This window comes from Thamnophis elegans, chromosome Z, assembly GCF_009769535.1.
Source record: "Thamnophis elegans isolate rThaEle1 chromosome Z, rThaEle1.pri, whole genome shotgun sequence".
NCBI lineage: Eukaryota > Metazoa > Chordata > Lepidosauria > Squamata > Colubridae > Thamnophis > Thamnophis elegans.
In genome coordinates this window covers 66,088,981-66,108,857 of record NC_045558.1, presented here as the reverse complement: position 1 = coordinate 66,108,857, position 19,877 = coordinate 66,088,981, and the positions used below count along the sequence as shown (strand labels likewise).

The following is a 19,877-nucleotide window of genomic DNA, read 5'->3' as shown; positions in this document are numbered from 1 at the left end:
ACCCTGCCAGTTCCCTAAGGCTGGCCTGTCTCTCCTGTAAACAGGTGTACAAGTCACCGTATGAATAAGCACTCCCAAATGAAGCAGGCTATTGGTGGGTTCAAGGTGGCTCTTGGCCATATTAGTAGAGAGCCCATGGGATTCCAATGCCTGTACTGTGATATTCAGCTCCTCCCTGGCCTGGTCTGGCCTGGGCTGCTGCTAGATAACATTGGACCCGCTCACGGGTATGGCACGAAGGTGTGCTGCCAATGCTGCCAGAACCTTAGTAAACTCCCTAGGCACTGAGAAAAAACCAATGGTAAGGCTGTATAATGAAAATGGCATCCACCATAGCAGAACCTGAGATATTGCCGATGGAGAGGCAGAATGGGGATATGCAGGTATGCCTCAGTGAAGTCAACAGATGTGAGGAAATTGCCTTCCCATATACCCCCTAGAATAGACTCTAAGGAATGCGTTTTAAAGCAATCTATAACGTAAATAGCGGTTTAAGGCGTTTTATGTCAAGAATCGCTCTCCACTCCCCTGAAGCTTTGGGGATTACAAATAAGATGGAATAAAACCCCTGCCTAATGGTCCTCTGGTACCTGCTGTGTGGCTTGAATTTCCAACAGGTGCTGGATGGCAGCTTGCATGAGGACCCGAGTTGCGAGATACTGAGGCAACTCCTGAAAAACCTTGGGGGGTGTGAGATGAATTCCAGGGGGAGCCCTGACCTTATCATGTTCCTGACCCAACCATCAGAGGTAGTCCCACTCCACTGGTCAGTGAACAATGCCTAATGGACACCGATGGAGGAAGGTCTGCCAAGGGCTTGGAGTCAGTGGTATAAATGGCTTCCTCCGCTATGATAGGAGCACTTAAACTGTCTAACACTCTGATTGGGGTCTGTCCTATTGTTGCTGTCTAGGGGCGTAACCACCCTGGTGCCTGAAACCTGATGTTCCATAGGTCTATCCCATGAAGGATATTCCGTAATCTTGACCCCAAAAGGAAGGATGTCTAAAGTATGGCACTGGATGGGAGAAACCTTTCTGGAAGCCAATGGCAAAATCTTCCTTTTATCCTTGGTTTCCACCAGGATGGGGTCCAGAGACTCCCTGAACAAGGCATCTCCCTTGAAAGGGGCTGAGGCCAAAACACAAGTGTGCTGCACATCCACCTGCCACTGCTGTAGCCACAGCATTGCTGCATCACCACTGGAGGTGTATCTGGTGGCATTAAGGGTTGCGTCCGACAAAAACTGAATCGTTGCAACCAGCTTGTTGATGTCCCAGTGCACCCTTGAATCTGAAGTCGGGGATTCTCTCCTGAAGCTGTCGGAGCCAAAGCAAACTGGAGTGATTGAAGGAGGAGGCCATCATGGATGTGTGGACTGCCCAAGCCGCTGCTGATGACCTCACTGCAAGCTGTTTTGTCCTCTGGTTTTAAAGCATTTTCACGCGCCCCCGACATGTTGGCTGAAGTGTAGAAGGCTGTAACTGGAGCATTCACTGTAGGCTGTCGTAACAGTTGGCCGAGCTCATTCACTACATTGTAGAAATACTTATCTGGAGAAGATGGCATAGGTTCTGAAGTTGGAGAGGCCCAGTGCCTCTGCAACACATCTACAAAGAACTTTGGCGTTGGAACGGTCTCCACCTCAATGGTTTGCTGGGAAAAAAGAGTCTCGGCTGAAGTGAGATGCTTTGGCCCTTAACTTTGCTGAAGTCTTAGCTTTGAAGAGAAGGGATTTGAAAAGGGCCGGTTGAAAGATCCTGGAGAATGTAAGTAGTTCCAGGGCCATGCCCTCATCAGAAGACAAATCCACATCCCTGATCTCTCCCTCCTTGGACAGGGTGAATGGCTGGTTTGGGAACAAGCAGGGAAATGAGCCCCACATGCAGGTAAGTCACACCGCTGCTTCAAGGGGTATCTTGGGGGCCATAAAGAGAACATGTTCCACCCGGTGTTGTAGGCCTGTCTCAATGCCCTGTACAATAGCATTGGCAATATGTCCTGGAAATTTTGCAGGGCATGGGATTAATCTGTTGATCCGAGTGGAGGCCTGCAGCAGTCGGTGTGAAAGTTGCTTCTGCAAGTCTGCTGCCCGTTGATCCAGGCTGCTCTAAGGAAAGCAACTGCACTGTGCAGATCAGGAATCGAACTCCAGAGACCAAAGGTGTTAATAGGAACACTGGGCTTAAAGATGTCACCCCTTCTTCAACTCCCCCTGGGGACAAATGTAAGGCATGTCTTGCCAGAGAATGACCCAGGTCCTCTCTTGTCTGGGAAGACTGAGGCCTCATTACTGGCCTTTGTGCACAAGCACTCTAATGATTTGTCCTTTCATTTTTCAAATTTGGAAGCCAACTTCAGGCCCTTCTTGGATTTGGCTGACGCTGGCAGCCTTGGAGCTCCATTTATGTCCCCTAAATTCCTCTCCTCTATTGGAAGTATATGGCAAGGAGGGAGGTTCAGGCCCATGGACCCCTGTGTCCAAATTAGTCTAATTCCCTGTCTCTGTTGGCAGCTCTTTGCTCTGACCGCAGCTGGTGCCCTCCATTTTAAACAGTAACAAAGCGTCTGCTACTTGCCAAACAAAATGGCGGTTCACGCTCTTTTCCCCCCAGCAACGCTTGTCCATGTAGCGTGAAAAACTGTTGCAGGCCACAAACGGCCGTTCGCTATCTGGGTGGCTAGCAGTTCAAATATCTGATTTAACAGCTGGTAATATGAGAGCAGAAACAATCTCATCGCCGACAAAAAAGAATGAAAGATCAAACGTGCCACCTCTTGGCAGCCATCAAAGGGAGCCTTTCACCCAGGCACGAAGCTATTTATGAACATGTTCTCCTAGGCGCAAATGAAGAGTGTGAAGTCCTCAATCAATTAGCCGCTGTCAAAGGCAAGCAATCGGCATGAAGCTCGTGCAATGGAAGCACCCAAGTGCCTGAGGCAACAGATAAAGCGCAAAGCTGTACAAGTCATGATCTATTCCCCTTGACTTCCAATACCCCTGAACCATGTCTTAGGAGTCCAGGCCACCAGACTAAGTTTGTTTCAGGCTTTAAAGAAATCCGAGCGGCTGGAGTCACAGTGCCGAGCCAAAGGGCCAGCCGAACTGCAATTGGTCAAGGGAATACTCACAATTCCAACAATTATTGAGCTGAATAAATCACAATTTGAATTTTAGGAGATAGAGCTATTCAATGATACATCCATCCTTACTAAGGGACTGAATCAAAAGCTGGATATGCCTAGCAACAAAGGTGTGGCTTAATAGCTTCAACAGACTCAGTCCAATCAATGAGCTGACGAAGGCAACCCATGCCTGGATGCCATCTCCATCTCAATGGAGAAGAGAGGTGAATATAGATGGGCTGCAAGTTGCAAACCTACTCCCATCCCATCTTTTCAGTTTCAGTTCTCTTTATCTGAAAATAGCACATTTAAAGAATATGATTAAGTCTGCAAAACACATCCACTTAGACTACCTTCACTATTTAAAATATTAAGAAAAATGAAGTTACCTTTAATTTTCCTGGCTTCTTTAATGATTTTCTGGAGTTTATTCATTTCTGCATCATATTCTGCATAATTAATATTCCTAGCTTCAACTTTAGGAGCTTGAAATAAAGAAGGATCAGTACCAAGGTAAGAACATTGTAGATAGCCACTATCATTCAGTGTAACAATCACACCTTTCAAATTTCTGCAAAGGAAAAAAAGATTATTATATTGTAACAATATAAAGAAACCTCTTATTACTATTCAGTTAAGAAATACTTATTTCTTAAATAGTATAAACATACAAAAAAGACATATTGAAATAAATTTAAAATGCTTCTCTATAATTATTATCCAGTTATTTGGATGCTTCGGGAAAGAATCTGTATCATGTTTAAATATTTTTCTGCTTTTGGCAACTCATTTGTGATATATTAATACGGCTTTCTCAAACTAAAAATATGTTGTGGTAATAACTACAATATATAAAATTTAATAAAGTTACAATTCTTAATAAGAATGCTGGAGACCCTCATCTTTGGTTTGCCACTACTGTTTGATTAATCTCTCTCTATAAAAGAGAATACCACACATCATCACAAAATCTCCAGAACCATAAAGCTTACAAACTTCAAATTTTCCACCTATGTTCCTCTGCCTTCTAGGTGCTCACTAAGAAAGGATTTTTCCAAAATGATCATCAGAGCATTAGTACTTCCTATGCTATTATTATTAACATGCTCTGATGCTAAGGAGTTCTACTCCCCTTCCCAACCTGAAAGAAATCTGTTCCAAATACAAAACACAAGCAGAGGAGAGGCATTTCAGTTTCAGTTTTACTTTCACAGCAGAAAGCAGCTTTATTATACAGGTGAACACAAAAAATTAGAATATCGTCCAAAAGTTCAGTTATTTCAGTAATTGCAACTTAAAGGTGAAACTAATATATAGATAAGACTCATTACATGCAAAGCAAGATAGTTCAAGCTGTGATTTGTCATAATTGTGATGATTATGGCTTACAGCTCATGAAAACCCCTAATCCACCATCTCTGAAATTAGAATATTACATGCATCAATAAAACAAGGATTGTACATAGAACAATATCAGATCTCTGAAAAGTATAAACATGCATATGTACTCAGTACTGGTTTGGGGCCCTTTTGTAGCAATCACTGCCTCAATGCGGCGTGGCATGGAAGCTATCAGCCTTGGCACTGCTGAGGTGTTATGGAAGACCAAGATGCTTCAATAACGGCCTTCAGCTATTCTGCATTGTTCAGTCTCATGTGTCTCATCTTCTCTTGGCAATGCCCCATAGAGTCTCTATGGGGGTTCAGCTAGATGAGTTTGCTTGGCCAATCAAGCACAGTAATCCCACAGTCATTGAACCAGGTTTTGGTGCTTTTGGCAGTGCGGGGCAGCGGAAAATGAAGTCAGCATCCCCATTAAGCTCGTCTGCGGAAAGGAAGCATGAAGTGCTCCAAAATCTCCTGGTAGACGGCTGCATTGACCCTGGTCTTAATGAAGCACAATGGTCCAAAGTCCTGTTGCTCAGTGGTCCAAAGTCCTTTTTTCTAATGAGAGCAACTTTTGCATCTATTTGGAAACCAAGGACCCAGAGTATGGAGGAAGAAGGGAGGGCCAATCAAGCACAGTAATCCCACGGTCATTGAACCAGTTTTGGATGCTTTTGGCAAAGTTGCTCTCATCAGAAAACAGGACTTTGGACCAAGGAGCAATAGAACTGATGTTCTGCCATGGAGAAGATTATACATCAATATACCTCAGTGTGAACAAACACCAAGGTTCCTTTTAAGAAGTCCATGTCTGCTGCCTGCCTTTTACTGCTACAGGATAATGGAGTGTGATGGCAAAGAATGCTATCTACTGTCAGCCTCTATCTTGCTTTCTTGCTATCGGTTGCCATAATAACAGGGGGAGGGGGCTTAAGTAGTTGGGAAGGGAAACATGCTGGTGGAGATGTCTTGGAATGAAAAGGGAGGATTATTCCCATCATTTATTGCGCAGCTGAATGGACTTATTTATTGCCCAGTCAAGGTCAACCGTCCCTGCATACCAGATGGATGAAGCCACCCGAAGATGCACCCCACATGATACCCTTGGGGGCTGGGGATTGAGTATTCAACCTGGGTCCATGGGAAAAGGGATATAGGAAATCTTTCAATAGTGTAATTTTTTACACCTTTAGCCTCAGACCTTGCTTTACTTTCACTGCTATCATTTCATATCGAGGAAAAATACCTCTTCTCTAAAACAATGGAGTTGGAGGCTTTCTTTCTTGGATTTTGAAGGAGGCAACATCTGACACCTACTGCTGTTCCAGTTCCGTAGCGAAGCATAGGTATGCAACTGACTAGTTCTAAATATATTTCTAGGAGGATAATGGCTAGTATAGTTTTCTCCAAGAAAATCATTTGCAAAAAGGGGTCAAACTCATTTCACTTCAACTATTAATTATGATTTTAAATAGTTAATGTCCACATTTTTTATTTCCTATTTCCTATTGAATTAAAAGATTTGGCACCAAATATTATCAACAACTAAACATTCTAAACGCTCTGTCAGGTCCTATCTTGTTTCGAGACCATTTAACTATCACTCTACTCAATTAACATCTTTGCTTAAGCTTCTGAAAAAAATAGTGAAGGGATAAACTTGACATCACATAAAGATTTAAGATCTTTAAAAAAAAACATTGCTTCTAATTTATCTGTGTGAAAGCTACAAAAGAAAAATATTTGTTCCCTCAAAAGGTTTTTTTTAATGAAAATTCACCTGAAGTTGTATTTGTTTCTGTGAGTGAAATAAATATACTTGTAGTCTCTATTCAGTTATGAGACAGATAGCAATCAAAAGGTGTACAAAAGAGGACCTATCTATTCCAAATAATTCCAATAAAGCTGGAAAAAAATATTTTGAAGAATTAAATAAAATAATAATAAGATTTGTTTGGTTCCGGAAAAGAAACAAGAATAGGATGGAAAATGTTGCAAGAAGCCAAAACAAGAGTGGGTTTTGGACTAGAAGATTGGGAAGTATACTACGAAGTCTGGTATTTACCTGGTCAAGGAATGGATCACTTTGAGGCATACAAGATTATTAATACTAGAAGGGCATGATCTTCAACTAGGCTGGCACCCCTTTTTGTGGTATGGGAATAATAGATACATAGTTATTTCCAGAGACACTATGTTAGAAATGCACTGTTATCAGTTTGGCTTAAAATAAAAGAACAACATTATTTGAAAATACCAATCTGGCTTTCCACTATGGAGGCATTGGTACATCCTAATGTTATTAATATGGAAAAATCGTAAGATATAAAGACATTTTGAATAACCAAGTGGAATTAAAAACTAAGTAGTCAAGGGATAGTGCCGGCCACAAATACAGATACAATCTCGATATGAGAAAGATGCTAAAATGTTTGATTTTAATAAAGAGTTAAAAGAATTAGACCAAATACTAACCAGAACAGATAATAAACTGATAAAGAAATTGAATTGTTATATACTAAGTATTAAACTTGAAAGTGAGCAGGAGACAACGATTGCCTGAGCCAAAAAATTTGGATATGCAATAGAAATAGACAAGTGACAGAAATTATGGGATAGAAATGTTAAACTGACTATGTCAACTTCATATAAAGAAAATTTATATAAAATGTTTTATAGATGACATTTTGCACAGGCAAGACTGGCTAAAATGTACAAAAACAGATCTGCTAAATGTTAGAAATGTAATCAATCACTAGGCTCATACTATCATGTGTGGTGAACTTGTCCAAAAGCTAAAAAATTGTGGACAAAATACATACTTGGTTAGAAAAGATGATAACACAGCATATTGACCTGAAACCTGAGATATTTTTGTTGGGCATTCTACCGGAAAAATATGACAAAAAGACTATGTATCTTACACATATTGACTGTAGCTAGAATTGTATTTGCGCAACAATGGAAAAATGATGAAACACCGTCGGATGAGAGTGTAATTAAGAAAATATTAGAATGCGCAGAAATGGACAGATTAATGTTCATAAATAAGGATAAAGAAGAAACTGAATATTTATTGGTGTGGGAGGTATTTTATCAATGGTTAGATAATAGAAACAGAAGTCAGAAAGGAGGATATATTAAAAAAAAGAGGAAATGTTAATGTGGAAAGAATGTTGGTCCTTACCTGAACATTTCTTTTCTGCAGCAAAGGCGGGAGGGGCTACAACAGGGTTAAGTCACAGCCTGATTGGTCCAGAGACTGAGGGAATTTTCTTAAAGTCACCATCCTTCCCTATTGGCTCCCAGTTTCCTCTAGGTCGAACGGAAAAGCTGTAATCTTATGTAAGGCAACTGGAAAACACATACAGAACATACATACACATCCTCCCCAACCGCGATGCCCCCCCCCAGGTCTATCTGCACTACCTAGGGCGGGATGTAGCCCCTCCCGCCTTTGCTGCAGAAAGAAACGTTCAGGTAAGGACCAACGTTCTTTTTCCTGCACTCGGTGGGAGGAGCTACAACAGTGACATACCCAAGCTAAGTCCCTGGGTGGGATGAAGACCCCGGGGGAAGGGAGGTCGCTACCTGCTGAAGGACACCGAGGTGAAACTGTCAAAATGGTAGTGTCAAATAAAGGGCGTCGGGGAGGCCCAGGTGGCCGCCCTACAGATGTCCCCCAGAGGAGCTCTAGTGGCCCACGCAGCCATGGTAGCGGCACTGCATGTGGAATGGGCAGTCATCCCTTGGGGAGGGGTCTTGCCCGAAGCTAAGTAGGCCTCGCTGATGGCTTGTCTCAACCATCTACCAATGGTGGCAGATGAAACCCTAGCACCCAGTGTGCTGGACTGAAAGGATAGAAGGAGAGCCTCTGATCGGCAGAAGGGGGATGTCCGCCTAAGGTAGATACGCAAGGCACGACAGACATCCAGCCGGTGCCATAGGTGTTCCCTCTCGTGAGAAGAAGACGGGCAGAAATTGGGAAGTATGATTTCCTGTGATCTGTGAATCAGAGTATTGACCTTTGGGATAAAGATGGGATCAAATCTAAGGACGACCCTGTCCTGATGGAATTGGCAAAGGTCACCCCTGGATGACAAAGCACCCAACTCTGATATGCATTGAGCCGAGGTGACTGCGACGAGAAAAACTACCTTCAAAGTGAGGATTCTGAGGTGGACTGTCCTCAGAGACTCAAAAGAGGTACCCATGAGGGCCCTGAGTACGGTAGAAAGGTCCCATGTCAGAAAGCGATGCACAGGAGGTGGACGCAAGTTTGCCACCCCTTTGAGGAACCGCTTAACCAAGGGGGCTTGGGACAAGGAGAAATGACCATACCCTGCCAGGATGGAGGAGGGGGCTGCCACCTGTTTCCATAAGGTGTTATGGGAGAGGCCAATGTCCAAGCCATGTTGGAGAAACTCAAGGACCTGGGCAATGGATGCATGGGCAGGGGAGAGACGAAGTCTCTCCCACCAGGAGACAAACGCCGATCACGTAGAATTATAAATCCGTGTGGTCGACGGACGTCTGGCTACCTCAATTGTGGAAATGACCTTAGCTGAGAGGTGAGCCCCCTTAGGAGGCGCCGCTCAAGCGCCAGGCAGTCAGTTAGAGCCACTGGGGCTACAGATGCATTAGAACCCCCTGGCACAGGGCGATCTCCTCCTGGGGGATCCTCCATGGGGGAGAAATGGACAGCAGCCGAAGGTCCGCAAACCAAGGCCGCCTTGGCCAACACGGGGCTACAAGGATGATGTATGCCCTCTCTAATATTACCTTCCTCAGGTCCCCTGGATCAGGGGAAGGGGGGGAAAGGCATAAAGGAGCCCTTCTGAGTGCTTCCGTCCTCTCCGCATTGCATGCAGGGAAGCAGGAGAAGAACCGGGGCAGTTGTGCATTGCTTGGACTCGTCAACAGATCCACCAGTGGGCGGCCGAAGCGTTGGCAAATCTTGTGGAAAAGTTCCAGAAGCAGTTGCCACTCCCCATGATCAACTGTTGCCCGACTCAGCCAGTAGGCCTGATGATTGGCAATACCCAAGATGTGGTCTGAAGAAATTGTGGCCAGGTTCCTTTCTGCCCACAGGCTGAGCAGTTGAGCCTCCAGCCAGAGACATCTGGAGTGAGTCCCCCCTTGTCGATTTATGTGTGCCTTCATGGCCACATTGTCTGTTAAGAGTAGCACATGTTGGTTTGCTATCTTTGACCGGAAATACGAGAGCCAGGTCTTCAGTTCCAGCCAATTGATATTTTGGCGGAGATCCAATTTTGTCCAACGGCCCTGTGCAATTCTGGAGTCCATCCGGCCCCCCCAGGAGTAACTCTGGGGCTCGAAGGGTAAGAGCCCCTCAGCAGCCCGACAGAACTACGCACCCGGGGCGCTTCTGCTATAGTAGAACAAAACGACGCGACCATCCCTGCAATCAACACTTTAATCTACATTTGAATAAGAAGCAGGCAGAGCAAAGACAGGAGTAATTATAATTGCAAGTACAAACTTTAACTCTGATGTAGTATTAGGGGAACAAAGGGAACTGAAGATGGCGCCTGATAGTTAAAGGGCGTGGTGAAAGTGAAACTTAAAAGGGAACTATTTGTTAAGTGTTCCTTAACGTTGTTAAAAGAACCAAGAACTCAAGATTAAAGAAAGCAGCATTCGTTTACTAACAAACTATAAGATTTAACAAATTTGGGCATTGTGGACTTTTTGGACTCAATAATTTGGCTGCTGAAAAGTGTAATTTGAATATTTGGAAATGGCTTCAAGACATACAAAAATAAGTATTTCTAAGAGTGCTGGAAGTTCCCCAGCCCAGCTACCCAAACTGCAGTCTTTATTATCCCCAGAGGATACACAAACATTGACACTTGAAGCTCTCCAAGGCTGAAAAGTGTGATTTGAATATTTGGAAATGGCTTCAAGACATACAAAAACAAGTACTTCTGAGAGTGCTGGAAGTTCCCCAGCCCAACTACCCAAACTGCAGTCTTTATTATCCCCGGAGGATACACAAACATTGACACTTGAAGCTCTCCAAGGCACCGTAAAGGAACAAGCCTCTGTTTTGGAAAAAAAAATTACAACTGCTTTTAAAGATATGTCTGACAAAATGTCTGAAATTAAGGATTTAATCCAAACCCACAATCAACAAATAAGAGAGGATATAGTGGATGCATTTAAAGCTTTGCTTGGTTATGTAACATCATTGGAGGATAAGGTGGAAGAAATTAATCAGTTGAATGTGAATTTGGAGAACAAAGTTGATGAGGCTCAAATCAAGATTGAAGTCAGAGGTAGAAGTTACAATGATACAATACAGAGCGATGGAATTTGCTTTGAGAATAAGAGGATTGAAAGAAAATAACCAAGAAAACTTGAAAGAGATTTTTACAGAAGCTTTCGCTCAGTTAATTGGTGAACCAAAGGCAGAATATGATTGGCAGGTTGACAAAATGTATCGTGTTAATTCATGGATTGCTAGACAGAGACAACTACCAAGAGATATTGTAATCTATTTTGTCACCAGGAAAACAAGGAATGGAATATTACAAGCAACTTATAAAAACAAACTACAGGTAGCAGTTCTGAAGGAAATTCCCCCTAAAATGTTGAGATCCAGAAAGGACTATGCATTCTTAGTTGATGAAGTTAGAAATCACCAAATACAATATAGATGGGAGGTTCCAGCCATACTGGTGGTGAACTATCTAGGAGAAAGATATCATCTTAACTCAGTTTGGAAGGCAAAAGATTTTAACAGTAATGTATTAAAGGCTGGATACCCACCATCTCCAAGAGCCAGAGGAAGGAAAGAAGCAGGGGAGGCTAGAAAGGATGCTCAAGGAGATGCCTTGAGTATACAAGAAGATTTAACTCAACTTTTGGGTGCTGCTCAAGCCTTGGAATTGTTTGAGAAGACAGAAGGAGTTATGGAACAAAGACAAACACGAGCCGCAACTAAATGTAAAGAACAAGAATTAAAGATGCAACAAGCTCAGACAACAACCCAAGAAACTATAAATACAAACACAGAAGCTGTGAGGGGAGCCAGACCGAAGAAGAAATTCCAGCAGGATTTCTAGGCGGCTCTTAAAAAGCTTCAGGGGGCTAAAGATGACAATTAAATTCTTATCTTGGAATGTTAACGGCTTAAACTCGCCACAAAAAAGGAGAAAAATATTTCACTATTTGAAACAATTTAAAAATGATGCAATTTGTTTGCAAGAAACACATATTAGAACAAATGACCAGAAACATTTGATAAATGAAAGACTGGGAATACACTTCGTGGCATCAGCTCCAGAGAAGAAAAATGGTATAGTTATATATTTAAGGAAAGACTTAAAGGCCAAATTAATTGAAGCAGATCCTCAAGGACGACATATTGCAATTAAATTATTAATAGAAGGGAAAAAATACTCTTAACGAGAGTATATGCTCCCAATCAACAACAAGAAATTTTTTTACAAGTTGCTGCGCACTAAATTAATACAATGGGACTATAGATCGTGTATATTATTGGGTGACTGGAATGGAGTATTGGATACTATGAAAGACAAGAAAGGACTTTTGCAAAACACTCAAACACGAGCAAGATTGCTAAATCATTTTTTGACATGATGGATGATATGGAATTGAGAGATATTTGGCGTGAACGGAATGTTAAAGGACAAGACTTTACATTTTTTTCCGATAGGTACCAATCCTTTTCTAGTATTGACATTATATTAAGAGGGGCCTAATATGGTGAGATAGCTTCTCAGCCCTGGCCACTCTCTTCTCCAATGCCTTCTGTTTACGGAGCTCATCTCTCACTGTGGCCCTGATCCGCAGATGGCTTAGAAATCATCGCCCTAGGCCTCAATCTGGCCTGGCCTTCCTCTCTCTCCTCCCCATTGCTCCCTTCATTGCTGCCCCGGTGCTTGTAGAGGCCATGCCTCACTCACGTGGCTGGTCTGCTTGGAGTCAAACCAGAGCCTTTTCAGCCTCGACACTCGGTTGTACTGCTGGTCAGAAGCTCTTGCCGCTGATCAGGCTTTGCGTGAGGAGGCTGGAACCACGAGGTCGCTCCAAAATGGCCACCGTGCCTCGTGGCTAAGCAGATAAAGGCCGCCCAGTAAGTTGACTCTGAGGTGGAAGCCTCTCGGCGAGTCAGTTATTAGCGCTGTTCCCACTTGCTTTGGCCGTGTGGTCGCGCTGCGGCATAGGCTTCCGAAGAGCTCTTAGGAGACGCTTCGGCGAGGCTGTAATAACGCGCCCAATTTCCTCCTCCGCGGCAAGTTGTTAAGGAGCGGTGGCTTCAGAGTGTGCCTGGGATAATCCCGGCGACTTGGCTCGTCCGTCGATTTAAGGACGAACCTGTCTTCCTGTAGCCTTAAGCCTCTAGCAGAACTCGGCTGCGATGGGAGCTCGTCACCCCTGCATGCCCAGGAGTCAAACAAGCCGCTTCGTCCTAGAGGCAAGGACCGGGAGCCCTGCCTCCTTATGAGAACTGACTAGCAGCCTTGATGGCCGGCAGTCCAATAATTTAGCAAATTTAGAGTACCCAATTTATCAAATTAAATAATTAAATAACAATTATTAGTATCTCAAGGAGCCAAAAAACAGTGCTTGGACCAGGAGACTGAGAGGAAACTGGAAGCCAATAGGGAAGGATGGTGACTTTAAGAAAGTTCCCTCAGTCTCTGAACCAATCAGGCTGTGACTTAACCCTGTTGTAGCCCTTCCCGCTGAGATGCAAGAAAATTTGACGATGAAGATATTACATATTATTGTAATTGTATTGATATATAATTGTATTACAAATAGTATTATGATGAATATTACAACAAATATATGGATTTTGATCGTTTAAAACCCAGATCTCAAACTGCTTGGTGGAAATGGAATATAAATAAAAGAAATAAAACTGGAGGTGGGGGGGAAGGACCATTATAAAAAATACACAATTCACAATGAATTCACAGTAGGGAATAAAAGAAATCAAGTGATCAATATATCTATACATTGTTCCTTAATTAGATATTTTAAGTTAATATTTTTCAACCAAGGAATGTATTTTTTCAAAGTTCTTCCATCCATGCTATACTTTAAATAAAACCATAAATATATAAAACCAAATGTAGACTATATTCAGTACATCAAAAACTAGGTAACAATTAATTTTCCACGACGATAATAAAATGAATATATTCTAAAAGAGTGTTATATGAGTGTGGGCACTTATGTTCAGCTAGATAATTAATAAAAAATATATTTTCCAAAATATGCAGAAACATTTGGTCAACATTGTAGGTTAACATTAAGGTGTTGGAATGACTGGAGATATACATGTTCAACTCCATCCTCAGCTATGGAACCACTATGGGCTCATTATTTTAAATCCTACCAGCCTCCAGAATTATTGCTATATGGAAATTATCAGAAAAAGGAATGTAACGTGTAGTACTTTTAACTCCTTGAAAATAGAATAGAATAAAATAAAATATAACAAAATAGAATAGAATATAACAAAAAGATGTTATGGTTATAGTATTATTCACAACACTAAAACATACATTGTAATAAAATTGATTCAATAAATCAATTAAACTGAAAGAAATTCAGTTATACATTAATTATACATGAGATGTATAATTCAAATCATAACAAATTTATTATGGTATAAGCTTTCTCTGATTATAATTCATTTGAACAAGGCGAACAGCTGACAACAACAAACCAATCAAGGGCAATTAAATTAAAATCAAATTTTATTCTAAGAAATACACATACTGACAAACACAATTCTAAACTAAAATTAAACTAAGACTACTTACAGTAATTTCCCCAGTCGTGCTGATACAGGAATATGAGGAAGCTGAGTTGCCCATTTTAGAGTCATGTCTTGATAAATATGTAGGATGCTGTGGTGATTTCCAATCAGTGTATTTATGGCAGTTCCAGACACTATAACATATATAAGGAGTTTGGGAAAGATATGTTCATATTCCTCTTCACTGTTTTTCTTTTTTTAAGAAACGTTCTTATAGGTTACATGAAATAAATGTACAAATAAGGATACTTCCTAGAAATGTCAAGACTATATTTTTGTAAGTAAGAATCAAATTTTGTGAGGCTATTATACTCTCAGATAATAAACTAAAAAGTAAAGTAAAATATGTCTGTAACAAAAAGTTTGGAGCAAAGAGATATGATATAATTTTTGTAATAAACAAGTATAATTTCTCAGCTTTAACAATTTAACCCCCCCCCCCACCTCAGAATGGATAAAATATATTATTAAAAAAAATGTAGACCATCATAAACAAATACAGTCCCACCTTATTTATAATAACCCTTTAAAGATGGTCCGCTTGGATTCATTGGTTGGCTTCGCAGTAGTACGGATATGGGACAGTGGAATTCCATGGAGCTTCACAAAATCCAACTGATACCTATCTGCCAGGAGACCCTACTGAACCAAAGCCACCCTTAGGGAGTGATGAAGAAAGGAGGGAAACTTTGTAGATCACAAGGAAACAGCAATTTCCAAATGTGATCCAAAAAAACCCTCTAGATTGGCAGCAGAGACGATGGTCATTTTGGCAAGAGTGAAGCTCAGAAACCAGGACAAGAAGATTATGAACTGGAGCAGTTTGTGGAAAGAAGATTGAAACTGGGTGAGACTACTTTCAACTTCTATACCAGAGACTTAAACCCAAATGAAAGCATTTTAAAAAAAAGATTCTCCAAAACTAAGAAGTATCTATTAAATACATGGATAAAGATTATGCCTAAAAGTGAAATAAACATTTGATTATGAAGCTTTAAAATATAGAAAGCATGGACTGGAACTGGTAGTACTATTTAAAATGACTTAAATTGTGAATAACACTGTTTGATTATTGGAAGAAATTGTAAAAAGAAATCTGCGCCCCCCCGCCCCATTTCTTTTTTGATAGTCAGCTGTTTAATGTTGGAACCTTGAGTGGGGTTGCCACCTACTAGTGAAAGAATATATTATACCTGAACACACTGGGAAATGATCTTGACAATGAGTGATAATATAAGAAAAATAAAGAGAAAAAGGAAAATAATGAAAGGCAAACAACACCTGGAAGGCCTTTTTATTTTGGTTCCATGTTTACTGGTGTTCTAGCAGCTTGGAAGTGCTGAGTGAATCTTTTGAAGATGTCTAAGGCAAGGTGGATTACAAACTAACAAGAAGCATCTTTGAAATTCAATATTTGACTCTGTGCTTTAAAGATATTTGGGGAAATTTGGTGGGCCAATTTGGATTATTTAAGACTATTTGATAGAACACACTATGAGGCGAAAAGGAAAGAAGAAAGAAGAAAAATTAATCAAGACTAAAAATTTGGGAAATTTAAAGGGTATAAAGTGGAAACCTCCAACCCTATAAATTTAGGGGATTTTGAGGAACAATTTCAGGACTGTGTAAATTGAATTAACATTGGTCTTTTTGGGCAATTGGGATATTGGAATTACTATTAACTCATTAAATGAGTATAAGATGTTTCAACCAGATAAAATAAACATAGTTTATAAAGAAATATTATTTTTTATGAAGTTTTTATTTTTAGACATAGACAAATGAAACATAAAACATAAAACCACTTTCAATTACATACAGCGTGTCGATGGGTTACAAGATTTTTGTGCATCCTTTCCATAGGCCTCACAATATATCCCCAAATACCTGACCTTATTCGTGACTTGGATCTTCAAAGCTTCTGCCAATTCTTCCGTTTGTCTTAATAACATGTTCTTTGTCAAAATCTTCGTTTTGTCTTTATTTATTTTCAAACCTGCTACTTTTCCATATTCCTCAATTTTTTCTGTCAATTTAGGTACATTTTCTAGTGGATCCTCTAAGATGAAGACCAGGTCACCTGCAAATGCTTGAATTTATATTCTTCCTTTTAAATTTTCATTTCTTTTATGTCTTTTTCACAAACAACAGAGGCAATAGTGGACAACCTTGTCTTGTCCCTTTCCTTATGTCAATAGAGTCTGTCAATTCTCCATTTATCATTATCTTTGCTGTTTGTTTGTGATATATAGTTTGTATGGCTTGAGTGAATTTCTTACCAAAGCCTATCTGCTCCAACTGTAACACCATAAATCACCAATTAACATTGTCAAAGGCTTTCTTGTATCTAAGAACATCAAAGCCATTTGTTTTTCAGGATGTGCCTCATAATATTCCAAAGTGTCCAGAATTATTCTCATATTGTCTTTAATTAGTCTCTTTGGCAGGAACCCATTTTGATCAGGATGAATAAAGTTATTTAAATATTTTTGAGTCTTTCTACCAATATTGAAACAAATATTTTATAGTCTGAATTTAGCAGGGAAATAGGTCTATAGTTTTTAATTTGATGTGGGATAGCCTCTTCTTTTGCACAAGTGTAATACATGCTTCTGACCACGATTTGGATATCCTTATCTTTAACATAACGTCATTCATAATTTCTAGTAGTGGGCGATTCAACGATTCCTGCAATGTCTTATAAAATTCCACTGGCAATCCATTCGGGGCTGGGGCCTTTCCATTATTTTGTTATTTTAAGTGCTTCAATTAGCTCCATCATTGTTATATTGCCTTCCAGCATCATTTCAGTTTCTTTAGGTATCTGGGGTAGATTCGCTTTTTGCAGGTATTGTTTAACTCTTCCCTCTTCTATATTTTCTTGTTCATACAATTTTCCGTAGTAATCTTGTATAATTTTTTTTCTTCTATTGGTTGCATTATTTTTCTTGATTCTCTCTTTTTTTTCAATTTATACGCTAACAATCTGCCTGATTTATTTGCATCTTAAAAATAATTCTGTTTAGCACCTCTAATTCTTTGTGCTAATTCCTCCTTTTCTATTAGCCCCATTTTATCAATTCCATTGATATCCATATCATATCTATTCTGGACCATAATAAATGTCTATTTGAGTAAAAGGTATATTGCCTATTTGTGGGATTTTTTCCCCTCCATACAACCTTTAGTCTATTTCATCAATCATTTTGAAAAAGGATTTTGGAAGAGTCTTTCTATTTAGTTTTGTTGTTTTTTGTGTTTTATAGTCCAAATTCTGATCTACATTTCATTAAAATCTCCCATCATGCAAATATTAACATAGTCCAATTCAATTATTTTCATGTGTAATTTTCTATGCAATTCATTTTCATTCATTTCATTCATTCATTCAATGAATTTATAGGCCGCCCAATCCCGAAGGACTCCAGGCGGCTTACAACAATACATTTAAAAAATAGAAAAGTTAAAAACACAGAAACATAGATTAAAAAAGCCACAACTTACAGCCAGTCTAATCGGGGTTGGACCTCAGTTATGAGGTCAACATCCCGGGGCCTGCCGGAACAGCCAGGTCTTAATAGCTTTTCGGAAGGCCATGAGAGTGGGTAGGGTCCGGATCTCTGGGGGCAGTTTATTCCAGAGGGTCGGAGCGGCTACAGAGAAGGCCCTCCCCCGGGTGGTTGCCAGCCAACATTGTCTGGCTGACGGCACCTGGAGAAAGCCTACCCTGTGCGATCTTATCGGTCATTGGGAGGTATGTGGCAGAAGACGGTCTCGCAGATATCCGGGTCCTAGGCCATGTAGGGCTTTAAAGGTGATGACCAGCACCTTGAATTGTGTTCGGAGACCAATAGGAAGCCAGTGCAGCTCACGGAGGATAGGTGTGATGTGGGTCTACCTTGGTACACCCAATATCGCTCACGCGGCTGCATTCTGAACTAATTGTAGTCTCCGAACACTTTTCAGGGGCAGCCCCATGTAGAGCGTGTTACAGTAATCAAGACTTGAGGTGACAAGGGCATGAGTGACTGTGTGAAGTGCCTCCCGATCCAGATAGGGCCGCAACTGGTGCACCAGGCGAACCTAGGCAAAGGTCCCCCTGGTCACAGCCGACAGGTGATGTTCTAGCATCAGCTGTGGGTCCAGGAGGACTCCCAAGTGGCGGACCCTCTCTGAGGGGAGCAGATTTTCACCCCCCAGGCATATGGATGGACTAACCAAACTGTCCTTGGGAGGCAACATCCATAGCCACTCGGTCTTGTCAGGATTGAGTGCGAGTTTGTTCTTGATTGTCATTAGGAGTATGAATTGCTATTAAAAGCATTTCTTATTATTGTCCATAATTTCCACCATCAAGATTCTTCCATCATCATCTGTATAAATTTGTTCTGCTGGAATTGTATCTTTAATATACAAAACCACTCGTCTTTTCTTAGATGGTGGCAATGCAGTAAATATTTTCCCTAATTTTGGCTGTATCAATATTTCTTCCTGTTGCTATTTAATATGTACTTCATGTAGGCAGATTATGTCCAATTTTAATTTCTCTAATTTATGGAATGTTTTCTTTTAGTAGCTGAATTAAGTCCATTTATATTAATTGTAATCAATTTTTTTCTCTTCCATGTTTATACTTATAGGAAGGATTTACTGCTCTAGTAGATCTTGGTTCTCGTTGTTCTCTAAGGTCCACAATGCCGCCTACTGCACCTTCTTTTTTTTAGTCACTTCCAGGCTTTCATCTTGAAATACAATTAATGATTCTTCTTTTCCTGTTTCCTCCTCTTTCCCTCTAAGATATTCTGTGTAGAATAGTTCTGCTTTCTCAATTGAATCTATTCTGTGTCTTTATCCTTGCCATACAAACAGAAGGCCTTCTGGAATCAGCCATCTATAATTAACACCTTTTTTCAGTAGAATTTTAGTCAGAAATTGATATTCTCTTCTTATCTCTCTCACACTTCTTGGTACTTCTTTCAGAACCACAATCTCCTTGACTTTATATTTCAATGTTTTGCCATCTGTAGTATTTGTGTCTTAATTGATTTCTTAGTAAATCGTATATGGACTTCTCTTGGGACTTTGTTTTTCATTGCATATCTTGTAAAGACTCGAAACACCTCATCTATACCATCCATCATCTTCTCTTTGATTATCTCCAAGGCGTTTGCAAGAATTTCTATAATTATTTCTGCCAAGTTTTCTCCCTTTTCTTCTTCTATATTTTGAAATCTGAGATAGAATTCTGATCTGTCAATCTCCCATTCTAATATTCCACTCTTCTCTTTTTCAGCCACACTCAATCTGCTATCAATATCTCCAATTTTCTTATCTCTTTGCTCATCTTTTTCTTCATTTTTTTGGAATCTATCCTCCTATTTCAAAATCATTTGGTGGATGTTCTCAATTTTTCCATCTGGTTTTTCTGTTCGTTGTTCAATATTCTCTATTCTCTTTTCAATATTCTCTGTTCTTAATTCTATCTTTTGAATTCCTTGCATAATCATCTGCAATGTCACTTCTCTTTCTTTTCCCTGCTGCAACA

At 40.4% G+C, this 19,877-nt stretch overlaps 1 protein-coding gene across 5 annotated transcripts in view; it reads right to left on the bottom strand.

Annotated features, from left to right (window-relative positions):
* Nucleotides 1–19,877, bottom strand: part of BBS9 (Bardet-Biedl syndrome 9) — a 347,201-nt gene that overhangs the window by 248,918 nt on the left and 78,406 nt on the right. For all 5 annotated transcript variants that reach the window (XM_032234710.1, XM_032234712.1, XM_032234713.1 and 2 more), the window contains 2 exons: nt 14,337–14,466; nt 3,516–3,697 (listed from right to left, as the gene is read on the bottom strand). In XM_032234710.1, the coding sequence (XP_032090601.1) occupies nt 3,516–3,697; nt 14,337–14,466 (312 nt within the window). The remainder of the gene's footprint in view (nt 1–3,515; nt 3,698–14,336; nt 14,467–19,877) is intronic.